The sequence below is a fragment of the Pelodiscus sinensis genome, chromosome 1, assembly GCF_049634645.1.
Source record: "Pelodiscus sinensis isolate JC-2024 chromosome 1, ASM4963464v1, whole genome shotgun sequence".
Taxonomy (NCBI): Eukaryota; Metazoa; Chordata; order Testudines; family Trionychidae; genus Pelodiscus; species Pelodiscus sinensis.
In genome coordinates this window covers 131,487,472-131,500,494 of record NC_134711.1, presented here as the reverse complement: position 1 = coordinate 131,500,494, position 13,023 = coordinate 131,487,472, and the positions used below count along the sequence as shown (strand labels likewise).

General features: G+C 45.2%; 1 protein-coding gene across 1 annotated transcript in view; it reads right to left on the bottom strand.

The window, feature by feature from the left end:
- Nucleotides 1-4,552: 4,552 nt before the first annotated feature.
- Nucleotides 4,553-13,023, bottom strand: part of VWF (von Willebrand factor) — a 249,131-nt gene continuing 240,660 nt past the window's right edge. The window contains exons 51-52 of the mRNA XM_006128153.4: nt 10,650-10,753; nt 4,553-6,215 (exon numbers count right to left, since the gene is read on the bottom strand). Of these exons, the coding sequence (XP_006128215.2) occupies nt 6,030-6,215; nt 10,650-10,753 (290 nt within the window). The 3' untranslated portion in view covers nt 4,553-6,029. The remainder of the gene's footprint in view (nt 6,216-10,649; nt 10,754-13,023) is intronic.

Genomic DNA, 13,023 nt, shown 5'->3' with positions numbered 1-13,023 from the left:
ATTGAGGTTTGGTGCAAGGAGGAAAACCTCCAGGATCTCCTTATGAGATGATGCAATGCTGAAATCTATGGCCGCATGGTTGACAGCCTGGTCACAAAGGGCCATGTCCGGACCCAGGAGCAGGTCTGGATGAAAGTTAAAGACCTCTTATTGGCATATGCCAGGTCCAGGGAGGTCAGCTCCCACTCTGGGGCAGAACCCCACTCCTGCCCCTATTACCAAGATCTGCATCACTTCCTGGGTGAGGAGGGGGCGTGCAGTTCCTTTCCCACTGCTGGTGGTTGACTCAGGGCTGGAGATACCTGTTGTTGCCCCCCTGGGGGGCTGAGCCAATTGTGGGGAGGAAGAGGAGGAGAAGGAGGACTCCCCCACACAGCCAGCACCATCACCTGGAGCTGGTACCCCACAGCCTGGATGTGTCCCAGGTATCCTCCGAGGCTGGGGGAAGAACATCAAGTGAGTAACCTTAGTTACCTGACACAGACAGGATGGAGGTGGCAGGCGCTGAGGGGCGGGGCCGTGCTCTTTGCTCAGCCTTCTTGGCCTAGGGATCGTGTTGCAGTCCGTGCATGTGGATGCACGTGCAGTAACAGTCTGGGCCACGCAGCCCCAGGAGGCTGCACCAGAGAACCCTGGGCTCCTGCTCACAGGGTTTGGGGAGGCCAGCCACACTTCTGACACCCAGGTGGGACACCCTCCCACCACAAGCCACCACTAGGAGGCTGAGGACATGCTCCCCCTCACTCCCACACACACACGCAGGAGTGTCACACACGGCACATGGGCACCCGCTCTCAGGGACAGCACTACCAGCTGCAGGAGTGTCTGTCGCTCACACACACACCTCCCCCCTACACCCTGACCCCCTCTCCTCCAGTGGCCAGCGATACAGGTCTTCTGCCTAGGGGACACCACCACAAAGGCATGTGCACAGCACTGAGTCAAGCCCAGGTGGTCCAAGGCCTCCCTCCTGCCTGCAGGATCCTGGTATGGCCAGCAACTTCCCATGCTTGCTTGTCCCCAGGATGTGGGAGTGGTGAGGCTCCCCAGCCCTGAGGACATCTGGGCCTCTGTAGGAAAGGGCCTGCTGTCCAGTCTGCAGATGATCTTGCTCCCAGCACATCACTTCCTTCAGACCTGAGAACTGTGGCTCTCAGCTCACACATGAGGGCAAGGCTTCAGGGACAGTTTCTCCAGGGATGACTGACCGTCTCTGTTCTCCACAGCTGGACACCATGCGGGGCAGCTGCCTGACACCAGGGGACCCTCAGGCACAGGAGACAGCAGGAGGAACTGCTGTGGGAGCACGTCTCTGCTCTGGGCCCTCCATGAGACACTGGACCAAAGGCTCTGGGAAGACATAGAGTTGTGGTGAGAAACCTGGAGGGGTTTGCTTCAGCAGAGCAGCACCATGTGCGTGGCTGTTCAGTCTCTCCTCACCAGCACAGAGCCTGCTCCTGCTGCCAGTCCTGCCCCAGCCCCAGCTCCTGGTTCTGCCTCTCCTCCGATGCCAGCCCCTGCTCCAGATCCACCTCCTGCTTCTCCCTCTGGCCGTCCCCATAGTCACTAAGATCCCAGCACACAAGACGGTGGAACCAACCGAGCTAGGTGCCAATCCCACTCCTGGTCTTGACCCTTTCGTCTTCCCTTCTCCACCCTTGAAGGTTCCCATCCCCCCCCCTCCTACCATTGTCCTCTCCCAGGTTCTTTCCCCAGTCCCTCCCCAGTTACTTTAACCCTAAATAAAAAAAGGGGTTTTTAAAAAAGTCAGTTTTATTGTGTCTGCAGGAGATGGGGGAGGGTAGGAAGGGATGGGGGAGGGGGGAAAGGCAAAGGGGGGAAAGGCACAGGCCCCTAGTGGGGAGGTCCAGGGGAGAGTGTCACTGGGGTCCTTGGGAGAAATTCTCCCTCAGGGATTCGCGGATGCACACTCCCACCTGATGGACCTGCTGGATGGCAGATGTGCACGACTGTTCAAAGGCCCTGCTGACCCAGCCAGCCTCTACACCCCACCCAGGGAGGAACTTCTCCCCCTTCTGCTCATAAATATTGTAGAGCACACAACACCTGGCCACCACTTGGGGGATGTTCCGCTCCCCAATGTCCAGCCAGGTGAGGAAGCACCTGAACCTGGCCTTTCAACACCCAGAGGTGCCCTTCACTACCACGTGGGCCCAGCCGAACCTGGCATTGAAGTGTTCCTTGCTGGGGTCAAGGTGTCCCATCAGGGTGTAAGGCTTTTATGAGCCACAGCATGAGAAGGTAGGCCACGTCCCCCACAATGCAGTGGCATGTCCATGTCGCCAACTCTGATAGTGTGGTCAGAGAAGAAAGTACCGGTGTCAAGCTTCTGGAAGACACTGGAGTTGCAGAAAATGGGGGCGTTGTGCACCTTTCCCAACCAGCCAACGAAGATGTCAGTAAACTGCCTATGCTGGTTGACCAGTGTCTGCAGGATCATGAAGAAGTACCCCTTGTAGTTTATATACATAGGTGCCCGATGGTTGGGGGCCCAGAGGGGGATGTAGGCACCGTCAATACCCGCCACGCCCTCCTGGAGTTGGGGAAACCCATGGTGGCAAAGTCTGCAATGATGGGGTCCATGTCGCTGAGGCGGATGACCCTGCACAGCAGGAAAGTGTTGATGGCCCACATCCTCTATAGAAGGAAACAATCAAGGGGTGCCAGAGCTCTCTGGATGTCCGCAAGCCCACACATACCAGAAGCCACCCCCCTACGTAGCCCATCCCCTAGCAGGGCTGTGAGAGGGTAGGACTAAAAAACCACCCAGAAAAGGGGGTTTCCCCCTACTCCCACCCCTGCTTTCCTTAGGGTTCCCCATGCCTGTACTTCACACCTCTCCTTGGGACTCTATCCCGAGAGTTCCATACCTGCATTACAAAGGCCCTGACGGTTGACTTCCCCACGCCACCTGGTTCCTGTTGGATCAGTAGCTGTCCGGCATGGTGAGCTTCCACACAGCGATGGCAATCCACTTCTGCAGGGGGATGGCGGGTTGCATGTGTTTGTCCCATCATGTGAGGGCAGGGGCAAGCCAGGCACACAGCTCCAGAAAGATCTCCTGCATGCGGAAATTCTGGAGCCACTGCTGGTCATCCCACTGCTTCATGACGAGCCGCTCCCACCAGTCGGAACTGGTGTCCAGCTGTCACAAGCAGTGGTGACTGGCGTGGTGCATCTGGAAGAGCTGTGCTCTCAGACAGATGGTGAGGGTCTCTTTGATCAGCTGGGGATTGCATTCCTGCAGGGCCAGGAGAGCAGCCTGCAGAAACTGCTTCAGAAACTTCAGCACGACTAATAAGGGCTGTTGAGTGCCAAGAGGCAGCTCTGGCTCCATGGCTGGCAAGCTGAGGTGCCTGCAAGGGCAACCATAGCAGAGCAAAGGTTTTGCTGTCCCTCAATGAGGTAGACAAAGGTAAAGAACCTAAGAAATGGCTGTGGAAGGGGGTCCCTTTAAGCATGAGTCTCAGCCTCATGCAGCAGCTCCCGAAGTAGCTGCATCCTGATGCCCTGCCTGAACTGGTTCCGGGTGGCCTTAAATACAATTCAGTGTCCAATCAGTGTGGACGCTCTATTTTCTAAAATAATATATATTGTTTGTTTGCCAAGGAAATTTTATATATATGTATGTATGTATAATATAAAAACTCCTTGGCAAATAATTGTTTTCCAAATTAGTTTAAAACAAAAAATTATGTAAAAATTCTAATGTGTTGAGCTTGGTTGAGATAAGCATGCACCCTTACCGTGTTTGTTTTTTAAAGAAACACTTTCTAAACAATCTTTTAATACACGCTTTATCAATTTTCTTATATTTTGAGGTTTATAATTTCTGTAACTGATCATATTGAATGTTTAAAGTATTTTAAGAAAAAAAGTAAAAACTATTCAAATGTAGTGTTTTAAATTATTTAAAGTAAAAGGCTAAAGCACACTTTTGCTGAAACACCACCTACAGTAGCTCTCTTGTTAACAAAATACCAGCTTAATTCATGGCTGCTTCTGCATTAACTGTGTATTACATCTCCGACTACTAGAACCTGTAACACCAAACTGTTTATGTGGATTTATTTCCTGATCACTTTAGTTTTGCCATTTTTATGTTGTTTGGTTTTTGAAATATTTTTCTTAAGTTGTTTGTGGTTTAAATTTTTTTCTACAGTTCAGTTTATGAGGTCAATGATCTTTGCTCTTCCATGCATCTGAGACAGCACAGCATTAGTGTTGCAGGTCAGTTTGCTAGGTTCAGCTCAATTGCTAGGATAATTATGGTGTCTCTCAAAAATTCATGGCAAAACAGGTAGGGAAGGTCTGAGAGACTGAAACGGTCTGTCAGGTTTTAACTTTGGGTGTTGAAAATGTCTCCTGCTTGCAAAAATGGTTTTAAAAAGGGCACCTTGATTCTGCTTTGTGAAAGGAAGTAACACCTTTGGTTAAAGATTACATCAGAACTTACAAAGAACCGTTGATATATTGTATAATGCTTGATCACACTTTGGTTCATTATGAAATATACTGAAGAGGCCAAATAACCAATTTCAAGTTTATTAATATGATACAGACAAAATGTTCTATATGTTACCCATCTCCTAAGAAGAATGCTGTGCAGTGATGTTTTATTCATCTTACACAGAAGGTGTGCTCCCCAATTTACATATGGCAGCTGGTATTATTTATATCATTTTTACAAGTTACACCTCTCCAGCCCATCAGTTTGTCTCACTTCCCTAACTTGTTGTTTTGTTCCTTATCTTTGTTCCGAATACTAACAGTCCAGGTACTGGTCGGTACGGTACTTTGCTTCCTTGTACTAAGACATAGACTGAATGGTATCTTTCTTTTGACAAGTTTCCTAACCACTTACATTTCTTATTTCAGCAAATGCAAGGATACTCAGTATAAGTGAACAGGATAACAAGTTTGTTATATCACTGTTACGATATTTGTGCTTAATGTTACTGGTACGTAATGTAGGCATATGTGGTGTGGATAATACATGCTAACCAATCTATATTAATGAACAGATGACAGGACTAGGAAAACTTCGCCATTCAGGGAATATATGTTGAGCCAAGTAGAAAAAAATATATATGATGGTTTAAGGATGGTTCCCAAGACAGGGGCGGGGAGACAGTTTGGATTAGGGAAACAAGGACTGCTATGGAGTAATGCTTTGTAGTTATCTTTTGTACAGGAGACAAAAGTGATGGATTAGGGGTAGGTGGCCGAAGACAGATGTAGAAGATAAATGAAAATTGATTTGGAACTGGAGCAGCCTGAGAGGATCCCATAGCTAGAATCAGTCTCTCTCTGGAATAAGGGATGCTTGCACAACCTATGAATGAATAGAGAACTTCAAGGATGTCAGTCAGCACCTTCCACCAGAGTGAAGGAGTCTCTTTAGCATTCATTTGTAGACACACTGCAAAGTGATACTTGGCTGAGTCATAGTCAGCTATGTTTCAGTTTGCAGAGAACATTATCATCTTTCTCTCTGAGGTATCCATCAGACCTCTCAAGCTGCTGACGTCTAAAAGTGGGGCAAAGTGTGTGGCAAAGACCCAATATGAGGGATACAAATAAATTATTTGGTCAGGAAACTTGGAATACCATGGGATTAATTACTTGTATGTAAATAACTCCTGTAACCTCTGGTTCTTATTGTCATGTTCATTTTTTTTATTTTGAAGTAAATAATTTCAGTGATAAAAGTGAGGGGAAATTGATGTGGAACAGAGGTAGCTTTGGTATGAAATGTGTGATTTCCTTTGAAACGAGGGACATGTGAGACATACAGGTCATACTAATAGCCAAAGTAAAAGAGTTAGAAATAGTCTGGTAAATAAACATTACTTCTATGGTGTGGTATGTTGATATAATGAGTGTAATGGTCAGAATCTTTTGGAAGGAAACAGTCTAAAGAAACTACCGGTAAGTGAGATTTGCATGGTAAATTCCTTGGCCATTAAAAATGAAGTTTAAATGAAAGCAGCTTCTGGAAAGGCTTCCTATGTACATGTACGAGAGGCACATTCGCACTGCACTGCAGATGGTACTTCACGCTGCACCATCGTGCCATTGGCACAGCGCAGCCGAACCTCCACCGGAACTGTCTGAATCGCCGAACAACAGGTGCACTCATCTTCCAGTCTATTCACTTGAAAAGAGTACGTGGCTTTGCTTCTGCATTTGCCCTGCAAGTGAAACAGATTCAAAGTGTGACTCTTGCCAACCTGTCAGAAATCTGTAGCGCTAAAATAGTACGGTCCAAATTCTGCCCACTTTTATCCAAGCAGCCTCACAGAATCGAATGGAAGTTTTTTCCCAGGACTTTGACATTTAGCTGAAAACATGAAGCATGAGACCAACAATCAATGAAGACCAATCAAATGTATCCATTCTAAAGTATTATTTCACAGCTCCCTCGATATGTTTACACACATGCAGCAATGCCGAGCAACAAGTAACATCTCACAACAAGCTCATACATGAGAATACCCTAGATCATATACAATATTGTGGTAAGTTTAACAGCCCCAGGTAACAATAGAGGTTGACCTTCCCTGGTCTGGCACTCTCAGGGATGAGGGAATTTGCTGGATATGGGGAGGTCCTGGCCTTCCAGGACACTGCCTTTCCCTCTAGCTGGCTCAACTCCAGCCCCACTGCCGCTGGGCTCCAGCCCTGCTGCTAGAGCGCTTGGGCTCAGCACGCTGCCGCTAGCCAGCTGGGCTTTCTGGGGACAGAACTTTACAGCAGCACTTCTGCCCTGCCTGATTGGGGCTCCCTGGGGATGGGGCTCACCAGCTGCTGGTGGGCCCGCTGCTGCAGTGCCCGGACAGGGCTCCCTGGGGACAGGGTTTGCCAGTCCCAATCAGGGGGCTCCTCGCCGCTGGATTCCTGACCAGCTCATGTTACTAGGAGCCAGGGCTCTAGGGTCCAGCAATATCCATGGAACTGCTGGACCATGGATGTTGCCAGACCAGAAATTCCTGGGTTTAGGAGGTTCAACCTAATAATAAACAAGAGTAGTGGGATTTTCTGCACCATTTTACAACAGTTTGTAAAGTTTGTATACATAAAATAAAAGCATAAAAGAATTATGTTAAGCCTGATATAATAGGAGATTGTGGGCTTCAAAGTCACCTGTAGAAGACAAGCCAAAATCATCTCAACTTCTGCTTCATTTTTTTCTAGAGCATCCATAACTCTTGCTGCCCTGGTTACCTTCATTGCTTCCCCCGTGCCATTCCCTCCTAATTCTTCGGTTCCTTCCTTTTCTACATGTTTCCAGTTTCTCTATATTTTATATTAGAGTAACTCAAGACTTTACCAGTATTACAGCTGTTTTAAACTTGCTGGACTGAATTAAAAGTTGCATGGAAAGTGTTTCATTTTTCTACAGTGGCTCTTGGTTTTGGGACGGAAAAATCAAGCCTTCGTTTTCAGCAATATTTGGCCAAAAATTTTTCATTTTCTGTTGCTGAATTTTGACTTTTTATCAGTGAAGAAAAATGGTCCTGTTTTTTTTTTTTCTGACAAAGTCAAAATGATCCAATGGAATTTTTGATTAAAAATATTTTTTATTTTCCATTTTCATCACAATTTTATGACAAAATAAATTATCCAACCACCTCTACATAGTATTTAGTTTTACCATTGCTGCAGAAAGAGGAAAATTACTTCTTTGATTCCATCTGAATAATAGTGTTTGAGATAGATGTGAGTAAGCGGTATATAAACATAATGAAAAACCCCACAAACTGAATTCTCCTCTTTGATTTCTAACAAATCTTGTCAGATTTATGTTTATTTTAGTCCTCTGCTTGTTTCCCTGTTATAGAGATCAAGTTGCATCATACCAATATTTTAAAATTATTAGTGATCCGTGTTCTGGTTTTCTATTATTTACAATATATAAACAACAAACACAAATAATCATAATAGTGAAGGAAAAAAGCCAAACCCTGTAGTTCCCATTTAGGATTTACTTAATCCTGACAAGCAATCAAAAAAACAACAGTTTTCTCTCCAGAAAGGCTACCGAGTTCAAGATTTGGCACGATAACAATTTATATTGTATCCTGAACTATCCTAAATTATTATATAATGTGTATGAGTGCATGAGGATCTTTTGCTTGCATTTCTGAGATGAAATGCAATAGTGATTCTGCTTTACCAATAACAAGAGGTTTTAGGAGTGGAGCCCATAAATATGTTACTCAATTCAAACTGATCTGGTAGGCAGCCTTTGAGCACACCTGCATATGACTTAGAAATTGGCAGAATGCCTGTGTTCCCTGTTTGTGAAACATAAGGGCTATGTCTTGACTGGCCCCTTCTTCGGAAGAGGCATGCTAATTTCGAACTTTGGAATAGGGAAATCCGCAGGGGATTTAAATATCCCCCGCGGGATTTAAATAAACATGGCCGCCGCTTTTTTTCCGGCTTGGGGAAAAGCTGGAAAAGAGCGTCCAGACTGGCACGATCCTCCAGAATAAAGCCCTTTTCCGGAGGATCTCTTATTCCTACTTTCAAGTTCGAAATTAGCATGCCTCTTCCGAAGAAGGGGCCAGTGTAGATGCAGCCAAGCAGAAATAAACGCCTCCCTGCAGCCCAGGCACTAAAATCCAAGAGAGGGGTGGGACTTGGTATGAACCTGTTATCAGCATCAGCATGGGATACCTTAGGCAGCTTTCCACCTAGCTTGCAGGCTTTGTGGATCCTGTTCTAAGGTGCCTCTCTCTCTCCATGTATTATATAGCAGACTAGGCACTTAAAACTGTCTGTGAGAATCACAGTCTCATCCCTGTGACTTTCTTACCACCTAAAAGTCAGGTTTTATGACACTGATCATCACAATGCTAAAGTCCCTGTTTCTGGGCTCATGTGTTTACCCAAAATGGACTATGGTCAGATTTCTGAATTCAAATCTGCACAACAGGAATATTCCAACAATATTAGAACTACGGGTCACCAAATGAAATTAATAAGCAGAAGGTTTAAAACAAATAAAAGGAAGCTTTTCTTCACTCCGCGCATGGTCAACCTGTGGAACTCCTTGCCAGAGGATGTTGTGAAGAGTAGGACTTTAACAGGGTTAAAAAAAAGCTAGATAGATTCATCAAGGTTAGGTTCATCAATGGGTATTAGCCAGGATGGGTAGGAATGGTGTCCCTAGCCTCTGTTTGTCTGGATCTGGGTGACAGGAAAGGGATCATGTGAGGATTGCCTGTTGTGTTCCCTCCCTCTGGGGCATCTGGGATTGGTCACTGTCAGCAGACAGGATACTGGGCTAGATGGACCTTAGGTCTGTCCCAGTATGGCTGTTGTTCTTATGTTTTTAAATCTGCCCTGAAACTTTCAAAGCCACAAGGTTCCAATAGTCACTGACCTACTGGATAGAGATAATGCAGCAGTTTTCTTATTTGGAACATAAGCAAGTAATGGACAGCATTTCTGCACTGGTCAAGTGCCCTCTGCCCTCAAAGGTTTAATGCTTTGAGAACTGATCTTGAAGACTCTGGGGCACATGGTCCCAAATCACTGTACCCAATTTCACCCTTTCCCAGCTGGTTGCAGAAAGGAGAAAAATGTCCCATTTGGCTACCACAATAGTCAAAGAAATTATCCCCATGAGCAGGTGCTAAAGGAAATTGCCCTCCCCTAAAGCCAGTGGGATTTAAAGGAAAAATGCAGCCACAATAAAAACAGAATGGGAAGTTATTCTGTTGCAGCCAGTCTGGGAACTGAGCTTCTAATTTGTTTCCCGGTGCCATCTATCACAGATAGAAGGGGACATCTGGAAGGAATGTTCTGCTCCTGTTTCATATTGTATCAGCTGTATTACATGAGTGGAGTGGTAGGGAGGGGAATTCTGTGGCATTATGCTTTTGTTCAAATTCTGGAAATTGATGGGATAATGTAACACAAGAGCACACTGTGTGGGCTCAAATACTGAAGTCATGTCAAATCTTACAGAGCTCAGCTTTTAAACCTGGGTTCTTAAATGTGAGGCACCTAAATACTTATTTAGGCATTGATGTGTTGATTTAGGAGACTACATGGGGATTTGTGGCCTAACCTTAGGGTCACAGATTTGAAAACTGGGCCCCTTAAAATTAAGGGTGAAATTCACTCAAGTTGAGAAGATCCCCGCAAGGCAATTAAATACCCACATGGTTCTCCAGGAACCAGAAGCAACATCAATGGAGTGTCTGTGTATTTCAGAATGGGTTTCCTTATCAGCCCCCAGGAGGGAGCTTAGACTAAATGGAATCAATGTGCACAGCTGAAACTCCTGCATAACTGGTGCAGAGGCAGAAGCCCATGTTTTAATCTGTTGAGTGAAGTAGAAGCTAGGTGGGGAGCCAGTGACTTGCCCCGCAGGTGGAATAGAGGCAAATTAATTCCCTTCAACCAACCTTGCTGAGATTCCCTGCGCAAAGGCCATTTACCTTGACTTTGAGCAGTGAGGGGTGAACCAGCCATACTTTTACCCAGCAAAAGGAGGGAAAATAGCATTGTGATTTCCTACTATGCAAAAGTGTAGCAAATCACTCCCTTTGAAAGTGTGTCATGCTTTTCCACAGCTCTGCATGGACAGAGTGATAATAGGTGTTTCTTACCTCACACTGGACAATAGATACTTCATGTTCAGCCATACAGCCATCGATATCCAGAAACTCAGTCGTCAGCCTGAAACTTACTTGTCTGCATTCTACTTCTATACCTACCAAGTCAAGAAAGAAAGGGAATTTGCCAAGGGTAAAGGTATTTTTACAAAACATTGTGGCACTACTCTGCTTAGTATGCACAAAAAATGCCATTGGCCATATGTGATTCACTATTAGCAAGACCCAGACACAGAAAAAGAAGTAGGTATATTTCCGTATGGTAATTAACACAGTACTGTGAATATACAGTATTGCAGCTTTAAGATTCCATTGAACAGCACTAAGTTCCTGCATAAACCAACACAGAAACAAACAGTAAAAACAATTGGATTTTGATGGTCTATTGTTAAATAAAAAATATGCAGTTGCATCACTGCAGCGTTTTAAGTTGCAACCAGTAAAATACACTCTTTTCCCATTACTTCACAACTGGTCATTAGTCGTTGATCTTGATTGGCTCCCAAGTCTGAGAGACAGGGAATATCCTGCAGAAAGGGATTACATTCTTTACTGCAGTTAACACTTGCAATAGTTAGCCTTGGTGTAAGCAGGTACAATGCCAGGAGGTGTCAAGAAATGAGCACCAAAAATTAATTTTGGCGTGACACTTCCCTTAGTCAGCATTAACTTAACTTGTCCTGATTGAGTTATTTCCTATGAAAATTTACTCTGAGACCTATGTTGGATTTTGTAGCATGAAAATAATGGGATTCAATTCTGCCCTTTCATTGCAGGACTCAGAACAAAAGCTGGACTTCAGTCAGTGGAAGTTTGCCAGTGACTTTAATGGGGACAGGATTCCACCCTGAGCAACTTCCCCTTGGGGCTCTTGGCTGACCAGAGGATAAACGCTAACTATCCCACCTCTCCACCTCGTGTGGAATCCACATAAGAGGCAATAGAGCAGTAGACCTGCTGACTAGACCCATGAACCATGGCTACCAAAGCCCATAGGGTATAGTAGTGACTGGAGAACAGCTTCCTTTATAGATCCAGATGTTTTACATATGATAAGACAATCCACTTTATTCATTTTCCCATGCTACCTAATGATTTATGAAGGAGCTAATTCTATTCGAAATGGCCTTTCTACACCCAGGAAGCAGTTTTGCTTTTCATTTTCAGTGTTAATACAGCACCATTCCTAGGTGCAAAAATGAACTCTTGCTTTAATTTTCGAGCTAGCAAGTGAATCTTCTGTGACAGCCTATTATTCAGAGCTCAAGTCGACTTTTCAGCAATTAGAAAATATTTTTACTTTCTGTATTATCCTTCTCTGCACTGACATTGGAATCAGCTGGCCAGCTACAGATTGATCAAAGATATATAACTTCCCTTTGATTTCAGTGTCTTCCCAGCAGCTAAAGCAGCCACTTGATTGTTTTTCTACTTTTCTAGCACTTTACAAGTCATCTGAAAAAAAGCTGTATAAGCTTGCAAAATATTTCTGGCTCCCAGGCTGGTAGCACCAACTCACTTTCAATGATTTTTAAACACTGTCTGATAAAAGAAGTCTAAGCAGAATGCAGACATGGACAGTCACAAGAGTTGACCCAAATCCCATTTCAAACGAGTAGTCATCAGACTGTCCCTATATCATCAATGTCTCTTTGCTCCTAGCTGAGAGATGTACTTTCCAACCACATCACTTTGGTTTATTTTGGATTGCATAAGCCATTCCCACTCCACACAGGTCAGGCCACATATACATAATTTAATGAAGTGGACAGCATTGAGATCAGAATGGAAAAAAGATAAATTGCAGTGACACAACTATGCTTCTTCCAGAGGAGGAAAGAAAAGGCTTCCATCCTGTCTGTACAATCTCATCCTTGAGCACCTCATGTACCTATCATCTCACTCCCTAAGGATGTTAAATTTAGATTAATTGAGTCATCGAATAGTCGATGCAATTTGTAGTCCCCCAATGGCCCTGTGCTCCCCACGGTGCTTCAAAGCAGCAGCGCCGCATGGAGCCTGGGGCCAGCTGGAGACACCTCCGTTGACCCTTGGCTCCACGCAGAACTGCCACTTTGAAACGCTGCGGGGAGCACAGGGCCGTTGGGGAACTGCTTGAGTAAAATGATAAATCCTGCACTATTTCCTGAGGCCCATAACAACACATACTATTGGAGCAGTTGGGGAGCAAGTACAAGAGTGGAAGGGCACTCAGCCCTGAAAATATTCAGCTACCTACTTCCTCGTGAAGAAGACAGGGAACCATTCACTCAAGCACACGAGCTGACCTCAATTGCTTTGGCATCACACAAAGAGGGAGGAGAGCTGCATTAGATAAGCAACTCCCCAGCCAGTATCAGGCTTTATA